The sequence below is a fragment of the Heloderma suspectum genome, chromosome 5 (genome assembly GCF_057233095.1).
Source record: "Heloderma suspectum isolate Gila_16-S chromosome 5, 16-S_ref, whole genome shotgun sequence".
Taxonomy (NCBI): domain Eukaryota; kingdom Metazoa; phylum Chordata; class Lepidosauria; order Squamata; family Helodermatidae; genus Heloderma; species Heloderma suspectum.
In genome coordinates, this window is record NC_139462.1 from 123,151,652 (window position 1) to 123,174,799 (window position 23,148).

The 23,148-nt window shown below is 43.0% G+C and overlaps 1 protein-coding gene across 3 annotated transcripts in view; it reads left to right on the top strand.

Moving 5' to 3' along the window:
• The window catches only part of PPP2R2C (protein phosphatase 2 regulatory subunit Bgamma), a 276,527-nt gene that overhangs the window by 142,580 nt on the left and 110,799 nt on the right, over positions 1–23,148 (top strand). For all 3 annotated transcript variants that reach the window (XM_084859919.1, XM_084859920.1, XM_084859918.1), the window contains 2 exons: positions 5,436–5,533; positions 21,670–21,835. In XM_084859919.1, the coding sequence (XP_084716045.1) occupies positions 5,436–5,533; positions 21,670–21,835 (264 nt within the window). The remainder of the gene's footprint in view (positions 1–5,435; positions 5,534–21,669; positions 21,836–23,148) is intronic.

Genomic DNA, 23,148 nt, shown 5'->3' on the forward strand with positions numbered 1-23,148 from the left:
ACCTGGGTTTAATCTGGTGATAGGACATTAGCAGTATACCTATAAATGGGAACAAGCCCGAGCTCATCGGTAACACCACTCTTTCCCGGTGGGTGCTGCGATGTGTCTCTGCGTGTGCTCTCTTACCTTCTCCTAGCTTCTGGCCAGTGTGGCAGCCTTTGGAGTGCAGAGGCATAGCCCCATGCTGCAGGCCCTGTATCTAAATGATAAGGTTTGTACTTAATTGTGCGGGGCTAGTCAGGGATTGGTCTTTGGATGATAGGTGGGGCTGCTTTGTGGTTGCTTGTAGGAATGGGAGGTCCCTAGCCACTGCTTTTTGCATATAGGTGTGGTGGAGGTTGTTTCGTCTGTTTTTCCCACACACTGAAAATTAGTCACACCAGCCTCCAGCGGTATCTAACGTTCAGGCCTCTGGGATGGGATTTTCATGAGTGAAGGTGCCTTTGGATACCTTGTAGAGACCAGGTTCCTGCCCTATCCACAATAACCTCCCTTTTCAGGGTGAGGGCACAATAAATGCCTTGTCTGGGAGTACCCTTATTCTTTATTGCCCTGCACAAAATGTACTCATTTCTGCCATAGACATTTTACTTACATTTTTAAAATAATGCTGCAATCCAAAGCATACGTAGGATGAAGTCATTCCCACTGAATGGTGAAACTTATTTCCGAATAAGGAAAATGTTTAGAATCAGACTTTTAACCTGATTTCACTTACAACATGCAATTAAAACTTGTGCTTCCTGATTTTACACTACCTGTGTTGTCTGGAATTTGTCACCCTTCATTCACTGCCTTTTACAGGAGGTGCTTCCAAATGAGGCTTTTATTGTGCAATTGTTCTGCTTCATTCATGGAATTTTACAGGTGTGTGTGCACTTCCAGATGAGGCTTTTATGGCACCATCGCCATGTTTCATTCACAGAATTTACAGGCTTTCCAGGTGACATCATCTTCCTCTTGTAACCCTCCTGTGTTTTCCCACCACTTCCTCCATCTATTTTTTTACTATGGAAAATCTGTTAAGTAAAAAAAGATGGAATAGCTACACAATGCCTTCTGGCTGTTAGTGCTAGGATGCTTCTGTCTAGAAGCACCCAGGGTCCAGATGGTGTCATCATCCATTTGTAAGCCTCTTGTGTTTTCCCACTTCTTATTTCATCTTTTTTCTAACCACAAAAATCCATTAAGGAGGAAAAAATTGAATTGCTGCACAATGCCGCCTGACTGTGCACTAGGAGCCCTCTGTCTGGAAGCACCCTGAGAGTGCAGTGTCATTGTCAATCCATTGTATACCAGTGTTCCTGAGTTGTTCTATCTTGTTTCAGAACTGATCTGTGGTAACTGTTTGGACAATTACAGTGCTAGCTTTTTCAGTGTGAACTAGCAAAGCACTATTGATTTGCCTGGCAGAGGAGTGGTTTGTGAAGCCCCAGTTTCCTTCACTCCCTAGAAAGTGTGCTTAGGACTGAAGCCTTCTCCACTGCTGTTTGTTCTTTTAATCGCTGTTCATTTGTTGAACTTTACAGTGCATGTGCCATTGAATGCCAATGGAAATAAAGGAAAAATATTAATGAGATGACTGCCTTTGGACTAGGTTTAACTGGATGTGTGGAGGTAGGGGCTTCCAATTTGTTTACAAGCATAATTCAAGGTGCTAAATAGCTTTGGGCCAGTATATCTGAAAGACCCCCTCTTCCTCTATAAGCTTGCATGTAAACTGCAACCTTCATCAGAGGCCCTGTTGTATGTCCTGCCAACAAGAGAGACTAGGCTGGCCACCACATTTTGCACTAACACAAACAGTGGTTTTCTCTCCTGTCCCTATCTTCTGTTGAATTTCATGGGATATTATTTTTAATTTCTTTTTCAGTGTACAAAATACATTTTTCATTTAGTCTGTCATTACATAAAGCTAGTAATACAAATTACATACAGAAAGTGATATAGCCAGTGGAGGCTGGTGGCTCTGATTGTAGTAGAGTTATGAATCCATTCCGGGTTTCAGTTGGAATCAGCCAGAACGCTAAAGGACCTATCTGAAATGCTGAACCCTATCTCCAAAATGGGTTCAGCACTTTGGATAGCTCCTTTAGAGTTCTAGCTGGTTCCAACTGAAACCCGGAATGGATCATAGCCCCACTGAAATTGGAGCCACCAACCTCTACTGCATATAGTAGTAATAAATCTATTGTTTAGCTATAAGCTATAACAAAACCAGAAAAAGCATTAAGAGCTTAACAATCAGTTTAGCTCTCATTTTCCTGGCCACCAGCATAAATAAGATAGTATACAAAGTTGCATATTTTTATTATTAAACAACAGAAAACATATAAATCCACTAGATGAAACAAAATCCTTCCTGAGCCTAAACTCAGACAAATATTTTTCATATGGATCCTATTTTATTTTATTTTATTTGTGTACCCCATCTTTCCACCAAGAAAATAGAACTCAAGGCAGCTAACAATCACAGGAATGAAAGATTTTAAAATAAAAACTTGGTTAAAACAATAACAAAAGAAATTTTAAAACGCAGTTAAAATGCAGAACAATAACAGTATAAAAACAGTACCTAACTCAACAGGCCAGCATACATGCCAAAGACCTGCTTGAATATCTTTGCCGACCGGCAGAAGTCTAGCAGAGAGGGAGCCAGCCTCGCTTCCCTCTGCAGTGATTTCAGTCTGGGAGCAGCTGCTGCGAAGCCACCTCTTGTGTCACCACCAAATGCACTACTGAAGATGGTGGAACTGAGAGAAAGCCCCCCCCCCCCAGTTCTTAAAACCTGGGCAGGCTTATATGGTCTTTCAGGTAGCCCTATCCCAAGCCATATAGGACTTTCTAAGTCATAACCAGCACTTTGAATTCTTCTTGGCAACACACCAGTGAAGCTGTTGGAAGCTAGTTTTATTTATGTCAGAGAGTTAGTAATGCAGAATGTAAAACTGATAGTGCACACTGGAAGCCGTCTCACTCCTGTTCACTTCAGATGGACATCTGTCTTGATACATCAGTATGAATATGTATTTCCTGTCCAGATGGGATTAAAGCTCAACTTGACAATAGGAGTTACATTTTGAGAAAACTAATGGCTTTTTAGTACTCTTTTTTCTTTTCTTTTTTTGCTCCTAAGGGTCATGTAAGTGGGGGAAAGATCAATGTCATTATAAGTAACTATCTTTTCTCCCTGTTCAACCCCTTCTCCCAGTCCTTTTTGTTTTCTTTTGCTCTTTGGGAGAGGATGAGGTAACCTACCCTCCCCAAATAGCAAAGAAAAAGAAGAAGATAGGAGAAGAAGTCTCCTGGAAGTCAGAGGGCATATTTAAATGTTCGGGGGGGGGGGGGAGGATTTGAAATTTTTTCAATTTCTTTTTGAAAAAAGAAGGAAACAACAAAAAACAGGAAAAGCAATGTCAGCAAAAGGTTGAGCTCCTTCTCATGGACCATAAATAATACTTTGGGAGACAATTTTAACTCTTGATTTCTAAGTCCTGGCCAGTTAGAAAACAAGAGAAACACTGAGTAGATTACAGAAATGTTTTATTCTTGTCAGGAATTAAAATATTCATAGCTTAATAAGGGTACATGAACAATATCACTTAAACTGTCACTTGTCATAACTTTCCTCATTGGCTAGACTAATAGGAACAGGCTTGCCTCTCACTAAAAGATTAGCCATACTGTGTCACATTTCTGCTTCTATTTCAGAAAATATAATAGAGACTTACTTCATTAATAATGAAAGCGAAGAATTTGGACCAGGTAGGACCGACATCAGCACCTGGCTTCCTTGAGGAACTGCCGGGGTCCCCCGCTGATGGTTTTAAGTCTGCTTTAGTATTATTTTTCTGGACTAGTGGCTGGGTCTAGCTGGGTCTAATTTTCTGCAATAAACCAACATATCATTAAGCTGGGGCATTACAGGAAATTAAAATGGGAACAGGTCACGCCCCTTCCAAAAAGGAGCGTTTTTGCTCGTGTCGGGGCTTGCCCCTAGAAGTGCTATATTGCGGCTGCACGCAAACCTGGGCTGATGGGGTTGGGCATGCCTGGCTCAGGCCCCAGTGGGGCTGGCTGTGTGTGCACAGTCCCTATTGGATACTACCCAAGAAATTATACTGCCTATAATTTGCAGTTAATATAATATTTACTAGGGTTGGGAATAACAAAAATATAAGCATCATATAACGATGCTAGTAAAGCTTCTGATTCAAAAGCCATATGATAAAGATAAAAAGTTTAGGAGTCAAAAAATCCAAGTGCAACTTACACCATTCTGTAGTAAAACCACCTGCTCCTGGAGCTCTCCCATTCCTCACATTCTCAACACATGGTTAACCTCCTCAACCCGCAAAGGCTCTGCAAGTAGTTCGTTTTGCTGCAAATCCAGTTCTGGAAGGACCAAATTCCAAAAGAAAATTTCAGATTCCTGATTTATAGGATCCCTATCCTTTCTACATAGTTCAGAGTAAAATTTCTGAATTTCTAAATGTATATCCTTTGGCTTTGAGTATACATGTTATGGCTATCTTTAATTAATGGAATTTAATCCTGAGTCTTTTGTGGTTTTAGCTGAAATGCCAGAATCTTTCCAGACACTCTGTACTTAATGGTCTTCTGCGGGGGCAGAGGGGACTCTGTAGTTGGTTATATGTATTACTTCACTCACTTAAAAATGTGCTTGAAACTCATTTTTGGTTGATCTGCTTGCACTGTCCATGTGTGTCTGGGGCATACTGTGGCTCTCTGGGTCTAGAGACTTTTCCTGTGTTGAAATTGGTGTTTGTATCTCTCTCTTGTTTGGTTCACTTGCTTGCAGAATCTTGTGACATGAGTGTATGGGCATGCTACTGGTCTCTGGGTCTGAACACTTTTCCAGCCCTGAAATTGATGTTTGCAGTGCTTTTCTGGTTCACTTGCTTGCCCACTCTTTGTGTTTTCAACATGCTACAGTCTCTGGGCGTAACAACTGTCCCTGCCCAGAAATCAGCATTTGTAATGTGTGTGTGTGTGTGTTTGACTTGCTTATATACTCTGTATGAGCCTTGGGTGTGCTACAGGTCTCTGGGCCTGACCATTTTTTCCCACTCTGTTGGCTCCACCCACCGTCACCTGCCCTGTCTTCTGCCCCTATGGGCAGCAGCGGCCATAGTAAAATTTGAAAGCCAACTTCATTCACTTGCCAGAGCAAAGAGGATCTGCCAATTGCCCTAGTACCCTGGCAGATGATATCATTGGTCCTGCTCTGAAAAAGGTTCTGGAGATGCACTCCCCTACATTCCATCTTCACTATACCATTGGTTGAAGGCTGGGCTCAGGAAAAGAAGGGGGGAAAAACAGTTACCACATTTTCTGTCTTATAGAAACTTGATATTTCTTCTGGTTTGTCTGGCCACATGGTTGTAATGTGCTTTTTTACTTTTTTTCTGCAGCAGACATAATTTCAACTGTTGAATTCAACCACACAGGGGAGTTGCTGGCAACAGGGGACAAAGGCGGTCGAGTTGTTATATTCCAAAGGGAGCCAGAGGTATGACTTTTAACAATCTTTCATTTATTGTCAGAGCAAGCCTCTTATTAAAGTATGTAATTGTGAATAAAGGTAAAGTAAAGGTGTCCCCAACCAGTCGTGTCCGACTCTAGGGTGTGGTGCTGATCTCCATTTCTAAGCCGAAGAGCCAGCACTGCCTGAAGATGCTTCCGTGGTCATGTGGCCGGCATGACTGAACACCGAGGTGCACGGAACCTTTCCCGCTGAAGCGGTACCTATTTATCTACTTGCAATTTCTTGCTTTCAAACTGCTAGGTTGGCAGGAGCTGGGACTGAAGACGGGAGCTCACTCCATCACGCGGCACTCGGGTCTCGAACTGCTGTCCTGCCGACCTTCCAGTCTGCAGTTCAGTGTCTTAACCACTAAGCCACTGCAGCCCATTTGTGAATAACCCTCCCCAATTTGACTAAGTTCCAATAACTCCAGGTCCTGATCCACAAACCCTGAACCAAAGATACTGGCGTACACTTCTTCAAAGCCACTGTCACTCTAATAATACTTTTTGTACAACAGGATGCCCAAGCTGTTCTTTTCCTGTTCCTTCAGGGATGATGGATGTGACTATTTGGGGGGGTCATTTTATTTACATACTGGTTAGCTTTGTCTGTATGAATGGAATGCATGTATGCTGATAATATGCTTGTTTGAGTGGTTCATTGCATGTAAATTACTGTTTGATTTGAAAGACTTGCAAAATATTGTATGTGATTGTTGGATAACTTGGGGCTTTTGCATTAAAAGAAAAGTAAGTTGTCCTTTGGGTATAGAATCAGTGATGCTGAGGCTGGGAACGGGAAAGGGACTGCTTTTGTAAATGTACTTTTTACATTTAGTTTGTCCACCCAACGTTTCTGGCTTCTCTACCAGTAGTTTCTCCCTGGTACAGCTCAGAAAGCTATGCTGAAGTTAACATTATGAATAGTGTGGAGAGAGGAGAGAAAATGTTCTGCTGCTCTGGCAACACTAGAAATGATCATCACCCATAGAAATTTATTTGCAATAGATAGAGAATAGACCAAAGAGAGTGCTTCTTCACACAATTAAAGGGGCACAGAGTTAAGGTTAACCATTTAGTTAAGGTGAGATGCAAAAAATGGGAGAAACGTTCAGCCATTCTAGACTCAACATTCTACTGCTTATAAAAACGACAGCTGCTTATTTAATAATGTAAAACTTGGCATCCATGATCTACCCAATGAAATCTACAGGTGTGCAAAATTTCAAAGCTATTATAAAAATTGCCATACACACAGCAAGTTAAAAGGTGCTGAAAATTGACACATGTGTACTTTTTACCCCATGCTGCAGCTTGGCATATATATTTCTTTCAAATTTTTAGGAAAACTACTGTTGCACTTTATTCAGGATTGTCAACGAGATGTGTTTTTCATTGGTTTGGATCAGTAGTTCAACCATTACTAAGGTTTTTCTGCCCTATGAAACCCTATAGGAGCAACTGCTGGAAAAGTTATGTCAGGTATGCTCAGCTTCACTCTGAAGCTAGAATGCTGCCAGCACTCCTATCCTGTGTTTTGAGAGGAATTCCAGTGTCACTGTCAGCATTCTAAGGTTGGGGAGGGGGAGCATGGCTGAACTGAGGGAATCTTGAAGTCTGAGGGAATCACTGTCACTGATTGAGGATCACTGCTGAAGAGGGGACAAGGAGGGAAAGGAAAAGGGTATGTTGGGATCGTGTGTAGGCTTACTGTGTAGGCTACTTACTTTCTGAACATAGAGGGAACTCTGCCTGCTTTGTTACGCTAAGGACTTGGGGTGTGGTGCTTTAATTCAAAGCTAAGCTTTAATTTTTAACACCATTGTGATTGATGATTTTGCCAGTAATGACAAATGTCAAAGTGTGTTTTGAAAATAATATACCCATTTTATAAATCATTAAGAGGCACACACAAAAAGTTCCTCACAGTGTAGGGGTGAGGAACATATTGATTTTGAATGGGAATGGGCTGCTTAATTATTTATATTACAGTGCATTTGTAGGACAGTGTCTTTTCCTCTCTAAAAAGTAAGGCTGTGCATGAACCCCCCGATCAGACTCGGAAGCCACTTCAGGGCTTCCGAGGCGGGCCCGATTCAGCTCAGGCTGATTCAAGAGGGCCCCAACTCAACTCGGCCTATGAAGCCAAAGCTGGATTCAGACATCCAAATCCTGCTTCCCTCCCACCCCCCAGCACACTGCCCAGCCCCCAGCTCCTTACCTGGGACCTTGTTCTGGGGGGGTGGGGTGCTGCTGCCGCCAGGGGAGCCGCTTCTGCCACCAGGGGAGCCACCGCTGCCACTGCCACTGATGCTGCCAGGGAAGCCGCAGCCGGCGCTTCTGGGGAAGGCACTGCCAGGGAAAACGCTGCCCATTGTAGCCCACTGTATTGGCCCCAGGGGCGTAATCAAGTCACCTGTAGTGTTAGAGGGGCCTAGAGATCCATAATGCTTGCTTAAGTTCATTATTGGTGCAATTCCCTTGTCAGTAAGCCTCTGAGCATTAGGGATGGGGGAGAATTTCTCCCCGAAACTTCGGGAGGCCGAGCGCCAACGCATTCGGTCCTCCGAAAGTTGTTCGGGGAGAACTTCTCCGCCCCCCCGCCCCCCCCCCCGGGATGGGACTTACCTTTCACGAATGTCCCTCCCGGCGGCGGGTCCCAGCGGCGGTTCAGCAGGTCTTCGTCAGGGGCGGGGGCGGCAGCCGGTCTTTCGACCGGCTGCCGCCGCCGCCATTACAAGCAAAGTAAAAAAAAAACAAACGCCCCTGTGATAGGCTACGTAACGATTAACGTAGCCTATCACGGCTAGATTTGCAAAGTCAGCCGTGATAGGCTATGTTAATCGTCACGTAGTCTATCACGGGTGGCTTAAAAAAAAAAAAAGCGCGTACAGCTAATGGCGGCCCCCATAGGGAGCCGCCATTCGCATTCCTTATTTGGTCCCTGTAGTCTACGTAAAGATTTACGTAGACTACGACAAAAATAAGGACAACGCAAATAGCGTTGCCCTTATTTTTGCCGTAGTCTACGTAAATCTTAACGTAGACTACAGGGACCAAATAAGGAACACGAATGGCGGCTCCCTATGGGGGCCGCCATTTGCATACGTGCTTTTTTTTTTTTCAAAGTCACCCGTGATAGGCTACGTGACGATTAACGTAGCCTATCACGGCTGACTTTGCAGATCTAGCCGTGATAGGCTACGTTAATCGTTACATAGCCTATCACAGGGGCGTTTTTTGTTTTTTCTTTTGAAGTTCGCGGCCGGGGAGATGGGGTGCTTCTCCCCGGCCTGAATTTCGGCCGGGCGAGGCGGGAAGCCTCCCCCCTGGCCTGAATTTCAGCCGGGCGAGGAGGGAAGCCTCCCCCCCCCGGCCTGAACTTCGGGGGGAGCAGCGAAGCGCCTCCCCCCCGCCACGAAGCAAGCTGCGAGACCAGGTAAGTGACTTTCGTGCACCCCTACTGAGCATGTGAAGATGAGTCAAAAGGCCAATAGCGGCCTCGGCACATTCCATACTAATGAGTGAGAGTGTTATCAAGCACTCTGCCTGGGAAGTGAAGTTTGTTTACCTTAAAGCTACAAGTGGCTGTGCTGAGAACCAAGTGCTGTTAGTCTATGCTGAGAATGAATGCTAGGGGGTGCTTGCTGCTGTTATGCTGCCTGATTGCTAACATGTTCAGCTGATTGCTCAACAAGATCAGCCTTGGATGGCCTTCTCTCTGTCCCATCAGCCAGGACAACTAGGCTAGTGAGGACGAGGGAGAGGGCCTTCTCTGTGGTGGCCCCACTCTGTGGGACTCCCTCCCTAGGGAACTCCGCCATGCCCCCTCTTTAATGAGCTTCCGCCATGCATTAAAAACATGGTTGTTCAGGCAGGCATTTGGGGTAGGCTAGGGTAATTTTAGAAATGTGATGTTTTTAATGTTGAATTTTATTTTATAAACTGTTTTTATTGTTGTACATCGCCCAGAGTGGCTGGGTGACCGGCCAGATGGGCAATTAATAAATTTAATGAATGAATGAATGAATGAATGAATGGTATAAAACCCATTGTACCCCATGGCTCTGGGTTCAGAGAAGCTGTCTGATCCAACCATTGAGTACGCCTGTGTGCTGTAAGTTACTCAATAAAGTACTCCTTGTAAGTAAACCTGGGTCTGATTTATCGCTATCTTGGCACCTCTAAATTAAGAGGTTGAAGCCCATGACTGGGGCAACACAACTGCTGACAGGCATGAGGGCAGGAGTTGCCCTCCAACTGCGCTTTCTCCTTTCCTTGGAAGGAGGGGAGGGTGCCCAGTTGGAGGTCGACTGCTGCCTCTGCGCAAGGCTTTACGGGTTCCTTGCTTGTGAGAAGCCTGTGAAGGCTTGAGTCAGGCGGTGGAGGCAGGAGTCACCCTCCAACTGTACTCTCTCCCTTCCTTGGAAGGAGGGGGTGCCCGGTTGGAGGACAACCCCTGCCAATGAGAGTGGGCTGTGTCAGGGAAACAAACAGAGTGAGAACCATCCCCACCCGAAGGATGAGGCAGGTGGTCACATATCTGAAATCACACTTTATTCAAAACGTGTATACATGGGTAAATTGCCAAGGAACTACAAATTGCAGGAACAAGTTACATGGTTTATAAAGACAACAAAATACACATACAGAAAATGCTAAGCAAAGATCTTATCCTATCAAAAATTAGCATGGGCTACCTATATCCAATCACATAGGGTTTAAGCTGATCACACATGCATCAGGCATTTATCACATATACAGGATGCTTCTTTCTATGAGAACCGTGAATACACCCCTAAGCACATCTTGAGCTAAAATTTATTTATTAAAATAAAATACCTGCAACTCTCTGCAAGGCAGTTCCTTATCTCATGAAGTAACAGGGAGCCGTTGTGTTCATGAGACAGGAGTCTCAAGACTCAGAAAGAGTCAGTCAGAATCTTTCTCTGTGCTTAGTAATGTTTATTCCACCCTCTCACCCAGTTGTTTGTGTCTTATTTTTCACAGTAATTCTACAACATTCTTAATACTTTTCCATCTTGGGGACTTTGGTTCAGGCCAGCAGAAAAGGCCTTTTCTCTTACAGCTGCCACCACTGCCACCACCAGCTCCTAGGCCTTCTGGACATGTGCCGGCAGCTGTCTTGTTCGGGGAATGGGGGGAACCATTTTCCCCTGTTTTTATGCCATGGCTGTGCCCACGAGTGGCAGATCCATGATTTTTCTGGTTCAGTCCATGGAGGCAGATGTGCTCTGTGATTGGATGGTGGTTTTGTGGGTCTCCCCCTTTAAAAATTATATGAAATCATGAGGATCCCTTTTTTATTTTATGGATCCTCGTTTTACCCAGTCCCCATAGCACATACTTTCCTCTCAGCTTCGTTCTGCCAAAGGTGAGTGGGAAGGGTTAAGGCTTCCTCTGCCATGCCTGGCAGAGACTGGGGCAGTTGCTCCCAGTGGCTAGGACTGGAGCAGAGAGAGAAATGTCATGGAGCTTCCCTCTCAGCTCCTGTCCCATCCTGCTCCTGCCAGCATCATTGCACGCAATGGCTGCTTGTCAGGGCAGCAGGAGGCTGCTCAATTATCAGGTGGCTTGCACACCCCAATGGGTCACCTTGTGCCACCCCTGGGGTGCATGCATCCCACTTTGGAGACCACTGCTCTAGCCAAATAATGTTCAGACAGTCCTCTCCTCTCCAGTAACACCACCTCTCTCACAATGAGCAAACGGAGGCTGACTCACAGCAAAGCTCATTCCTTCTTCCTCCTCCTCCCCCCCTCCTCTCCCCTTCCCTCTCCTCTCCCGGTGGCCGGATCTTTCTCAAATTGATACATTTCGCGCCTCTGCATCCTCTCACCTTCCCCCCTCCCTCCTCCTCCTCCTGCTCCTCCGTGTGATCTTTCAGAAGTTGATACATTTTGGAGACAGCCTGTCTAGGCTGCTCAGAAGGCATAAGAAGAGCTCTGAATATATGAGGTGGACGAGGCACTTCATGGAGGAGCTGCTTTGCTTCAGTGCTGGTCTGATCTGCTTCATATCATGATAAGGCACCTCTGAATCAGCCCACTTTGCCTCATTATTTGGCTTCATACCAAGGCTATGCACAGCCCTACTGAAAAGTGCTCACAAGGACTTACATAGACTACAAAGTTAGACAACTGAGCTCACAGACCTAAGCCGACACAGATTTTCTGATGTGAAGTGATGTTGGGAGGATGCAATTTGAAGCAAAGAAGCAGCGTACTGGAAGAGGATGCTTGACGCTTCCACTTAGCGCTTCTTTTTAACTGTAACACCATACCACATAAACTGTTTTATCCCCACCAGGCAACTCAAGTTCCCAAACAACCACAGGTAGGTCCTGCAGTATATGTGCTAGTGGAAAACTCAGTGTGGTAGAGAATGAATCCTTTTCTTTCATACCCATAACCCATTCTATCCTACCAAGCATCTCAGATTACAAAGCAACGCCAAATAACTTTCAGCATACCTGCTGATGGAAATCTCAAGCTGGTGGTGAATGCATTTTTTACTCATTCAGCATGGTGAGATTCCAAATCCAGAAGAAGCAAATTGACCTCTCATGTAATTCAGTCTTACTATAGTGTCAAAAGAGTTAGAGTTAGGTTAGAGTTGCCATTAGAAGGCTCCCTCTCACAGTTTAACCCATGCTGCCAGATACTGATGTAAGCAACAGACAGGCATGGCTTGACTCACAGGAGGAGTGCTCTAGCAACAGTGTGAGGCTCAGTGCTTCATAGGGCAATATAGGACCAGTGTCGGGCATCTTTGCTGGTCTCAGGCACTCCATCCTCCCTATCTGGATTTGGGTCTGAAAGACCAAGGAAAAGTGTAGGTGTAAGAAGTACAATTTGTGATATTACAAGCATCATCACTGATCATGGGGTATGTCAGTTAAGGCATGAGACTTAGATTCCAATTTCCTGACATTATGGAGCTTGAGCCAACATGAGATCACCTTAACTCAGGTCTTAAACTAGCAGGTTTTTGATAACTGAATATATAATTAACTTACGGAATTCATCACCACAAGATAGATGATGAATTCTTTATCTGGCAATGAAAAGGTTAAATAATATTGCTAACAGAATACTGAAGAGCCCGCTCCAAACTATAAATGGCTAACTTGATCCTGAAATGGTTGAATAGTCTGATTGAGGGTTTGCGGGGGGCTGACAAGAAGACCCTAGTCTCATATTTAAGAAGAGCCTGGACTTGTGACTTTATAATAAATAATGTTATACCATCATATAATAACTCTGACTGAAAGGCTGTGAGAACTGACAGAGCGTTTGCACTGGAAAAGCTCAGCAGGCTTTGTTGGAAGATAGGTGGACCCCTCATTTCTGACTGGTGAATGGGTGGTCTTGCCACCCATGGAGCTCATTTTTGACTGGGAGGATGGTTGTCTCACCACCCATTGTGCCCTCTGCCTATGAACAAGGGTGTAAAGGTCTAGGTAGTTAGAGCTATCTCAGGCTCTCTAGCTCCTGTTTGCCTTCACCTCTGATCTTCACTGGACCCCTGGATCCAAAGATTTCTTTGACATTTAGGCTCCCAAATAATTTTAACCCTTTATTTCCTGAAGTTAGAATATTTTCTGAACTTGGGACTTTGACTCATTTCTGAAGATGGATCTTTTAAAAAAAAATTAGACAAGGACTTGGAATAATGTCTAAATTTGGAGCTATCTTAGAACCAAACTTGGTTAACCCTTTGAGCTCCAGATTTAATTACCCCTTTAAGGGCGCAGTCCTATGTGATGTGCCCTGGGTACTTGTAAGCCTCCATGTCAGAGGCTTATGAGTATCCTATGCAGAGTGCAAGGTGCAACTCTGCATTTAAGCCAGATGGGCATTTTCACCTGTCTAGCGGAGGCGTCGGAGAGGGAGGAGGAAAGGAGGCTGGGGCAGCCATAGAATTTGTCTTATGGCAGCTGCGCTGGTCTCCTCCCTTCCCTGCCCCTGGGAACACCCCCTTTCCCCCATCTCCGTGCAGTTTTCTGAGTGTGGAGAGGTAGGCAGCATGGTTCTGTCTGTGCAGGCTATGAGGGGGAGGGGGTGGCAAGTGCGGTTTTCTGGCTCCAAGGTCAGAGCCCTGTTTCTGATCTGGGAGTCAGGAAGCCTAACAATCCTATGCCCTGCAGATGCCTTCTAGGGGGCATAGAATTGCTCTCTAAGGCTGCAATCTTATAGCCACTTACCAGTGAGTAAGTCCCATTGAACTCAACTGGGCTTGCTTCTGAATATATATGTGCATAGGATTGCATTGTAAATACATTCTAGGATCCAAAACTGAGTTTAACTAGTACTTCCCGGGAAGTACTAATACCCCTCTACTCAGCACTGGTTAGGCCTCATCTGGAGTACTGTGTCCAGTTCTGGGCACCACACTTGAAGAAGGATGCAGACAAACTGGAGAGGATTCAGAGGAGGACAACAAAGATGATCAGGGGACTGGAAACAAAGCCCTATGAAGAGAGACTGAAAGAACTGGGCATGTTTAGCCTTGAGAAGAGAAGACTGAGGGGAGATATGATAGCACTCTTCAAGTACTTGAAAGGTTGTCACAGAGAGGAAGGCCAGGATCTCTTCTTGATCATCCCAGAGTGCAGGACACGGAAGAATGGGCTCAAGTTACAGGAAGCCAGATCCTGGCTGAACATCAGGAAGAACTTCCTGACTCTTAGAGCAGTACGATAATGGAACCAATTACCTAGGGAGGTGGTGGGCTCTCCCACACTGGAAACGTTCAAGACGAGGCTGGACAGCCATCTGTCAGGGATGCTCTGACTTGGATTCCTGCACTGAGCAGGGGGTTGGACTCGATGGCCTTGAAAGGCCCCTTCCAACCCTACTATTCTATGATTCTATTATTTTATAACGTTTAGGTTTAAGATGTTAGAACTTTTAGAACTGACAAATATAAAATTAATCCCTTGTGTCCTGGAATCTTTTTAACTGAATAGCTTTATTATAATAAGCTTTGGCTATCGGATGGTATAGAAATGTAATAAATAAATAAAAAACTTTTAACATGTTCATTTGGAGACGTTGTCTTTTCTGATTTAGCTTTTACACCTAATTATTTAGGTGCCAGTTTTAACCCTTTATATGCCCAGAAGTACTTAATAATGCTTTAGCTTAGTTTTTTTCCTCTCATTTTTTATTAACTTGTTCTCCTAGTACAATCATCCTGAAACTTCCCCCGCACCATATAATAAAAGTAATACAATACATATTATACACATCAGTATAATATGTATTGTAATAATACATCAGTAAGACATTCCTTCTTTGAATCCATCAAGATATATACATTTTCACACTCACTTGTATGTACATTATATGTTTCTTATACAAAATCCAAAGTTATGAATAAACAATTTATTTTCTCTATATATCCATCAATTTTATAAATAACTAAGGGAGCAATCCTATCTGGATCAATGGTTGTCTCCGAGCCCGGGGGCGACTGCCCAGTGCAGGGCAGGAGGAGTGGTGAGGAGCGGATCTCCTCACTCCCCCTGCCCGGTTTTCGTGGCTAGACAGCCAATTTTGGCTGTCTAGCTGCAGGACCTTGGAGCACAGGAAGCATCAACTGGACGACATATAGGATGTGTTGTACTGGCATTTCCTACCTCCCTGCCTTGGCCCGCCCCTGGAAACGCCCCATTTTTTCCGCTTCATGCTGCTCTTAAGAGCGCGGAGTGCAGGGCCACTCTGCACTGCCTACAGGGTGGCACAGGAGAGGGTGGGGGTCGGTTCTCCAGGAACAAACCACGGACGGGGCTCCAAGGTCAGTTCCCGGAAACCATCCTATCCTATGGCCGTCTAGCCGCTCACTAGCAGCCATAGGATTGTACCCTAAATCAAGTTATTGAAGAACAAAATTGAATATTTGTATATACTGCTTTATGTTTATAGAAATTAATAAAGCATGTCCAACTTTTTTGTACAAATGTATCCCCTCTTTGTCTTTTTTAAGCAGTTCTAATATAATATGTTAATTTTGCCATCATAGCCAAGTCCCACATTTTCTCCGTATTTTTATTAATCATTCTCCAATATTTTTGCCAAAGAGCATCCCCACATAAATGATAGAAACCTCTTATTTGTTTTTGACATTTCCAACAATCAGATAATTCTGGTTAATTTTATTTAATATAACTTGTGTTATATGCCACCTCATCATCACTTTATACAGGGCTTTCTCAGACATGTTTAATGAAAAATTATGGCTCTTACTGTAGCAGCCATATCGGGGGTCAGACTAAGTAGCCTCATGCAGTCTCATGCTTCATGTTCTTGCTGAGCTCTTTCTCCCTTGAATATATTGTTGTAAGCTGACGAGACACAGGAATTCCTTATCTTGTCAAAGGTCATACAATTGTATATCTTCTTCTCTGCTGTTCTCTTCTGTTCTCTGCTTATCACGGCTACCCTATAACCCAGTTCTTGTATTATAAACAATGGTGCTAGGAGAAGAAATGTTGAGGACTGCAACCCCACATGGGAGGGGGAGGGGGAGCCATTTCATATGTGTCACAATGTCTATAAAAACAATGTGCTGATGTATTTCGGGGCTTCTGGCTCTTTGGAAATGATTCCAGCCTTAAGCCCGCGCGTTAAATAAAGAATCTCTTTTTCCTTCACTCCGTGGTCTCTCTGACTCTGGGTTCTGCAACACTTACTCCATAGGTTTCCCCATATTTCAATTGGAATATTCTTTCCAATACTTCGTGCCCACTTAACCATGTAATCTTCAACCTGTTCTGGTTCCCTTTCATATTTTAAGAGTAATTTATAGGTTTCAGAAACGAAGGGTGCAATCCTCTGGGGATAGTCAGCTGCCTCCAAACTTGGAGGCAACTGACTCTCCAGTGTGGGGCAGATGGAGTGTGGAGGGGATCTTCACACTCCGGCCACCCTGCATTCTTGGCTAGACAGCCAATTTCAAGTGTCTAGCCTGGGCGCCTCAGACTTCTGCCGTCCCCTCCCTGACCCCAGGAATGCCCCCTTTTCTGCTGCTCTGCACTGCTCTTGCACGCACGAAGCTGGGGATGAACCATGCCACCTACGGGGGGTAGGGTGGGGGCAGGGAGTTGGTTTTCTGGGAACTGAGTTTGGAGTGCTGGCCCTGAGGTTGGTTCCCAGAGAATGAAAAATCTTATGGCTGTCTAGATGCTGTCTAGCAGCCATAAGATTGCACCCTAAATATTCTTTATATCTCATTATCAGTTGCTTAAACTGTCATATCTCTTAGCTTCTGGCTTGATTCAAGATGTTCATTGATAATCAGTCAAATGTAATAAAAATCAAACCATGAGGTGGGGAAACACCATTTCATTTCCTATTTATTTCTGAGTATAATATTATATTATTCTGCTCCAAAAAAATCCTCATACCTTAAAACATCCTTTTCCTTCCAAAATTTTATAATTTGAGCTTACTGTCCCTTTGAACTCACTATCCCTCCCTCTTTTATCATCATCTTTTATCTTTTATCATCATCAGAGATTTTATCCTGGTTTTCCCCCCAGTCTATATGCATTTTATGAAAAGTTGTTGCCATTTACGCATTTGTTTAGCTGACATTCTAATTGGGAGATATTGAAACAAGAAGTTAATTTTGGGTAATATCATAATCTTTATTGCAGCAATCCTTTCTGAAAATTACATGTATAATTTTTCCCATTGTTTGATTAGTAAAGCACATTAATTATATAAACATTCATCATTATTTTTATATAAATCATTTAACATCTCTGTCAAATTTTACCCAAGATATTTTACTTGTTTATCATTCCAGGTATAATTATAATTATAATTATAATTATAATTATAATTATAATTATAATTATTTCTTACTTGATTTTTTAATTTATTAGTTACACTTATTCCAATAATCTCTGTTTTCCCTTTATTTACTTTACACCCTGCTAATGGTCCAAATTCCTTTATTAATTGTTCAATTTCATGTAAAGATTGCATAGGTTTTGCAATTGTTAAAACTATATAATCACATAGAGTTTTATTTTTTCTGCATAATTTCCTGGTTTTATTTTGCAAATTTTTGTATTTTCTTGGATTTTTATTGCTAAAGATTCTAAGGCCAATACAAAAAGTAATGCAGATAATGGGCATCCCTGCGTTATCTTGTTCTCTACATTTCATAAAGCACCAGCTTTATTAATTTAAATCTTCCTAGTTCCTCAAATTTCTTAAGGGTGCAATCCTATTGAGATAGTTGGCAGCCTCCGAAGTCAGAGGCTGCCAAGTATCCAAAGCAGGGCAGCTGCAGCATGGAGGTGATCATCACATCCATGCTTCATCCACCCTGTATTCTTGGCTAGATGGCCAATTTCGGCTGTCTAGCCGCAGCTTCAGGGAAGGGGAGAAGGCTGTTGTCTTCATGTCTTTCTTTTAGGCTTTCTGGAGGAATCTGGCTAGGCAATGCTGGAAATATGTTGCTGGACTAGATGGACCTTGGCTGGATCCAGAAGGACACTTCTTATGTTCTTACAAGCTTTTATCAATACTGGTACCACAGGATAGCACTGAACATTGTTAAGATGTGTACTTTAATTTACATGGATGTGTAAACACACACATGAGGCATCTTTTGGCATTGAGCTCTGGGCGCTTTGGAAAATTTGATACCCCCAAAGAACCAGAGATCACAATGAGGTCCTTGAAAGCAATGGTTTTATTAAATAAGCATTTAAAATGAATTAAAATCACACATCAGGGGAATTAGAACCGTACATGTATCAGGGGAATTAGAATTATACATTAACACTGAGAAGGCTAAAGATAAAAAGCATCTGAAGTCAGAAATGAAACATGTATGTGTGTTAAAAGGAGGAAGGAGCAAGGTGTGTGTATGCGTGTCTGATTACGGAGAAGAGGGAAGAGAAAAAGTTTCAGCCTGCGATAATTTGAATGGGGGAGAAACAGACTGTTTTGGGGGATTGTGAGAATGTTTTGGAGGAGGGGATTAGAGCAAATGCAGGTGGTTTGGAAGAAAATGGATGGAGAGTCATAAAAAGCAATGGGGAGCTCCAAAGCCAAGGGTTTTTGGAGTTGAAATGGGGTGGAATATTAGGAGAGAGTCAGGGAAAGAGAATAATTGGAGTATGGAGCACTTAGGAGAAAAATAGAAGATAATGCAAAGATTTTCCTCTCTTTATCTACTGAATTGTGAATAATGGGAAGCTCTGTTGTGCTCCTCTGGAAAAGAAGGCGGGAGAGAGAGGAGGAGAGGGGGGATTGCTCTTCTGAGCAGGAAGTGTAGGGGTCCTTCTTGGATGAAATGAAACCTCTTTGCCTCTCTCTCCGTAAAATCCATGGATTTGGGTTGCTCCTTTTTATGCCTCCTCTCAGGATTTAGTAATGAAAATAAAACAAAACAAATTCTTCCTCTGAGATTGCTCATCAGATGTTGGAAAATGGATTTTCACGTGTCAGATATTGAAGGAAGAAAGAAGACAATGGGCTCCTTTTTCCTTCCTGATATGAAAAAGGGTGGGAGTTGATGGATAATATTTTTGCCTGAATATGTCCGGCTATCATGGGTCCAGGTTCTCAGGAGTGTTTCTGAGCGCAGGGAGTGGGAGAGTAGTTCAGATTCTGAAGAACCGCCAGACATGGGAGAGGTATGTTCCCAGGCTAGTCCAGACATGGTTAGGCAGGCTCCTCAGGTTTCAAAGGTCCAGCTGCAGGAGGAGGGTCCCTCTTCACACACACCCTTTGAGAGATAGCGAACAGGGAGAGGCAGGGTTTGGGGAACCTGAATTAATAGATGCCAGACGCAGAGCAAATAGGGAGAAGGCTGGGGCGGAACTTAGACGGTCTACCTGATTGGCCTTGCTGCGCCTAGAGACCTCACGAGAGACAGAGGGAGAGAGAGACCTCCCCCCACTCCTTAAGTTAGGCTAGTGAGACTGCTTTCTTTTCAAACGGTGGGCAAGTTTCGTAGCTAACTTTTGAACCCCTGAAGGCATTTTCTTGTAGACTGAGAGTCACTGAGAATTTGCATCTGTATGACCCTTTGAAGAAATGGATTAAAAGCCGTAGATTGAAGCCTCTTGTCTGTTTTTGATTTGGCATTTGAAGTTCAGTGGGGGCAAAAGGAATCCTGACACAGGTGAGCCAGGAGAATTTTGGTGATTGTCTCCAACAAAGGTGACAAAGGAGTTACGTAGGCATGCCAGCTTATACAATACTGGGTTTTCCGGGTCTCACAGCTTTAAAAAGATGTTGAATTCTTGTTTTTTTCCCCTTCCATTTGGCTTAAACAAGAAGGCTAGAAATCATCACTAAATTTTTCATGGTGGGTGCTTCTGTGGTTGTCCTGAGGCAAGCTCTGAAATTTGCAAGTGTTAATACCAAGGAATTAAGGCAATCAGACAACTATGGTTGGTCAGAAAGTTGTTCGTAAGAACTCTGCAAGTTCACTTGGGACATGCAAGGCCTCAGTACTGTAGTGGAACCTGCTTTTCTGCTCTTCTCCAAGACCAAAAACCCTAGTCCGCTTCCAGCTACAGACCCCTTCTTCCCAAAACAGCAGAATTCAGGAGTGCCTTGTAACAGCATCATATTGAGGTACCTCCAACGGAAAAAAAACCCAGGTGTAGATATACTTGAGTATTTAGAATTAGGAATGAAGTGCTTTTCTGCTTTGCTTCTTTTTTCATCATGTGTAGATGACAATGAATATTAATTTAATAATTATTATCATTATATTGATTTTACATCAGTTTGAGTGACTAAATACTTTACAATTACCTTCTTTATTCCCCACCATAGTCTTATATGTTTAGCCTGACCGAAATAATTACTTCCCTAAAAAGTTCACCTAATTAGCTTTATGCCTGTGTAGGAGCTGAATATTGTTGTCTCCTGTCCAAATCCACATTGACTGGGATATTGCATGTGCTTGCATCATGCATTACCAGGAACTGAGTAAGGGGCCCTGGAAGAGTTGTGACTGAAATAATCTAGGACTGAGGAAGGGTCAAATTATACTACTTCAATTTGCAGTAGAACAAAATGTTGGGACAAAATGTTATTTAAGCCAGGGAAAACCTGTCATTGTAGAGATTAACCATCGGTGTCTTTTTTGCATATGCATTCATTTCTGGCATTGTGCATTTGTGCAACTTTTGCAGTGTTGTGTACACATACAAACACACCTGTACACACCAAGGGCCCTCAACCTTTTAGGGATGGTGAGCACATAGGGAATTTTGAGCGAGTGGCATGGGGACTGTTGCAAAATAGCTTCCATGCAGGGTTTTTTACCCATTCACAAACTGGCTGCCATGATAGGTGTGGCCAGTCACAAAACACCAATTTTCCAGAGGGCAAACTGGTGAGGCTAAAAGGAAAGAAACTTGCCCAAGAACCAAAGTACAAGGCAGGGGTGGGGTCTGAGCTCCAAAACACAGAACCGGTCGAAAGTGCAAGAGATTATAAGTGAAACCTTTGTTTTTAACATGTTCGTATTCATTCTAACTTTGTGGAATTAGAGCATCTGGCCATGTTCCAAACAATTATACTTAGTGATTTTTACTATAGCAGCCCTGGTTGCTAAATAGGTAGAGTTATTTTTTAAACTGCACAGCAATCTCCATTCTGGCAGTGGGAATTTCTGCATCCCAAACCAGTAACAGTGTGGATAGATGGGTAGGTTAGCAATACTTAGCCATGCCCAGAGAGCAGTGGACCTCACAAACATACTGACAGGTGCCACCAGGTCTTAGCAGATAAAAAGGAAAGTCTGACAATGCTTAGTTTCTATTGTGGTGTCCCTAAGCAGCAGTTTTCGGTTATCTGCCTAAACTGATGATGTCTTTGGTTGGCGTCCACACTGATTGCTAAATACTGTGCATCAAGAAAAGAGCATATCCACTTCTGGGCCTGGCCTGACCTATTGCCATCTTGATAAATACACAAGCTCCTGTCACTTGACAACTGTAGTCATACATGTGGTTCTTTTGGACCATAGACATTGCTTTTTCCAAGACTATTTGAAAGACAGATAAGCTCTGATATCATAGTTCATGTTTTGTTTGTCCTATATTCTTTGCAGAATAAAAACGAGTTTTACAGCCAAGGCGAGTATAATGTCTACAGCACTTTCCAGAGCCATGAACCAGAGTTTGACTATTTGAAGAGTTTGGAAATCGAGGAAAAAATAAACAAGATAAAGTGGTTGCCACAGCAGAATGCAGCCCATTCTCTTCTGTCAACAAATGGTAAGACTGCAGGATTAGTAGTAATTAATGGTAAGACTTTATGGTTAGGATTCACTAAGGTTGTTTGTCTCTGGTCCTCAGCAGAAAATTTGATGAATTTTCATCAGATTTGATGAATGAAAAATGTACATTAATCTCATGTTTAATGTACATTTTTATTTTATCGTTTCCAGTTTTGAACAGTATGAATTGTATGGATCATGACTGTTACTGTTGACACTTAACATACTGGTTTGGTTCAGATATAATGTAAAATGTGGGTCCCCAATCTTTTTGGACCCATGGGCACATATGGGAATTTGAGAACCTGCTGTGGGCACCACCACAAAATGCCTAAGCAGTGGATCGCTGCTTTGACGTCTACCTGTCACGTCTATGGAACTTAGGCTGCATGTTATTCACCAAAACCTTTTGTTTTGTGTCTATTAGTAACTGCAACATCTCTTTAATAAGGGATTGTCTAATTCAGCTAATTGCTGGCGGTGCAATAGAACCAATGCTTCTTTTAAACATATATTTTGGCAGTGTCTAGTAGTTTCTTCTTTTCAGGAGGAGGTTATTACACAGATAACTTTTGTACTATGACAGTCTTTAATATTCACTGATGTACATGCTCTTTTATATTATTTACCTGCTTTCTAGAAATTAACAAATGATCAGTGTAAATGGATTTGCCGTGCCCCTTGACACCTAAAGACTGATATTACAACACTGGAAAGATAAGCACTCACCTCCTATAATGCAATAGACTGAGGACTTTACAATGCTTTCAATATTTGAATGGGTAGCATATAGACGACACATTCAAATGGATACTTGTTTGGATATTTGGTCTGCTCTTGTTGAAGCCTCTATATAAGTGCTAGAAAGTTGTATGCATTTTTCATACATTTTCATTGCTATGGATATATACAAACCCATTTATGTATATTAAAAAAATGGATTTTAAAAAAATAAAAAGTTTTGCCGGTGCCCGCAAGAGCCATATTGGTGTCCCCAATATAAAACAATGATTTCTTTAAACAATACTTTGTTCAGCAAACCACGATTTATGTCAGCCAAAGCTTTCTGAATGTCTCTGCTCTCCCGAAATGCTCAGCAGTGCCTGATTCCTGGCAAATCATCACCATGTGAACTATACTCTTACCATTGGCCAGAAGCGGGGTAGGGAAGCCAAATGCTTACTTCTTTTGGAGATCTTCAGCCACTCTTGGCACAGCCTGGAAGAAAGACTATTCCTCATGTAGCTTTCCCTTTTTCACATAAAGTCACCAGTAAATTCATCTAGATTTTTAATTAACTTCCCTCCCCTC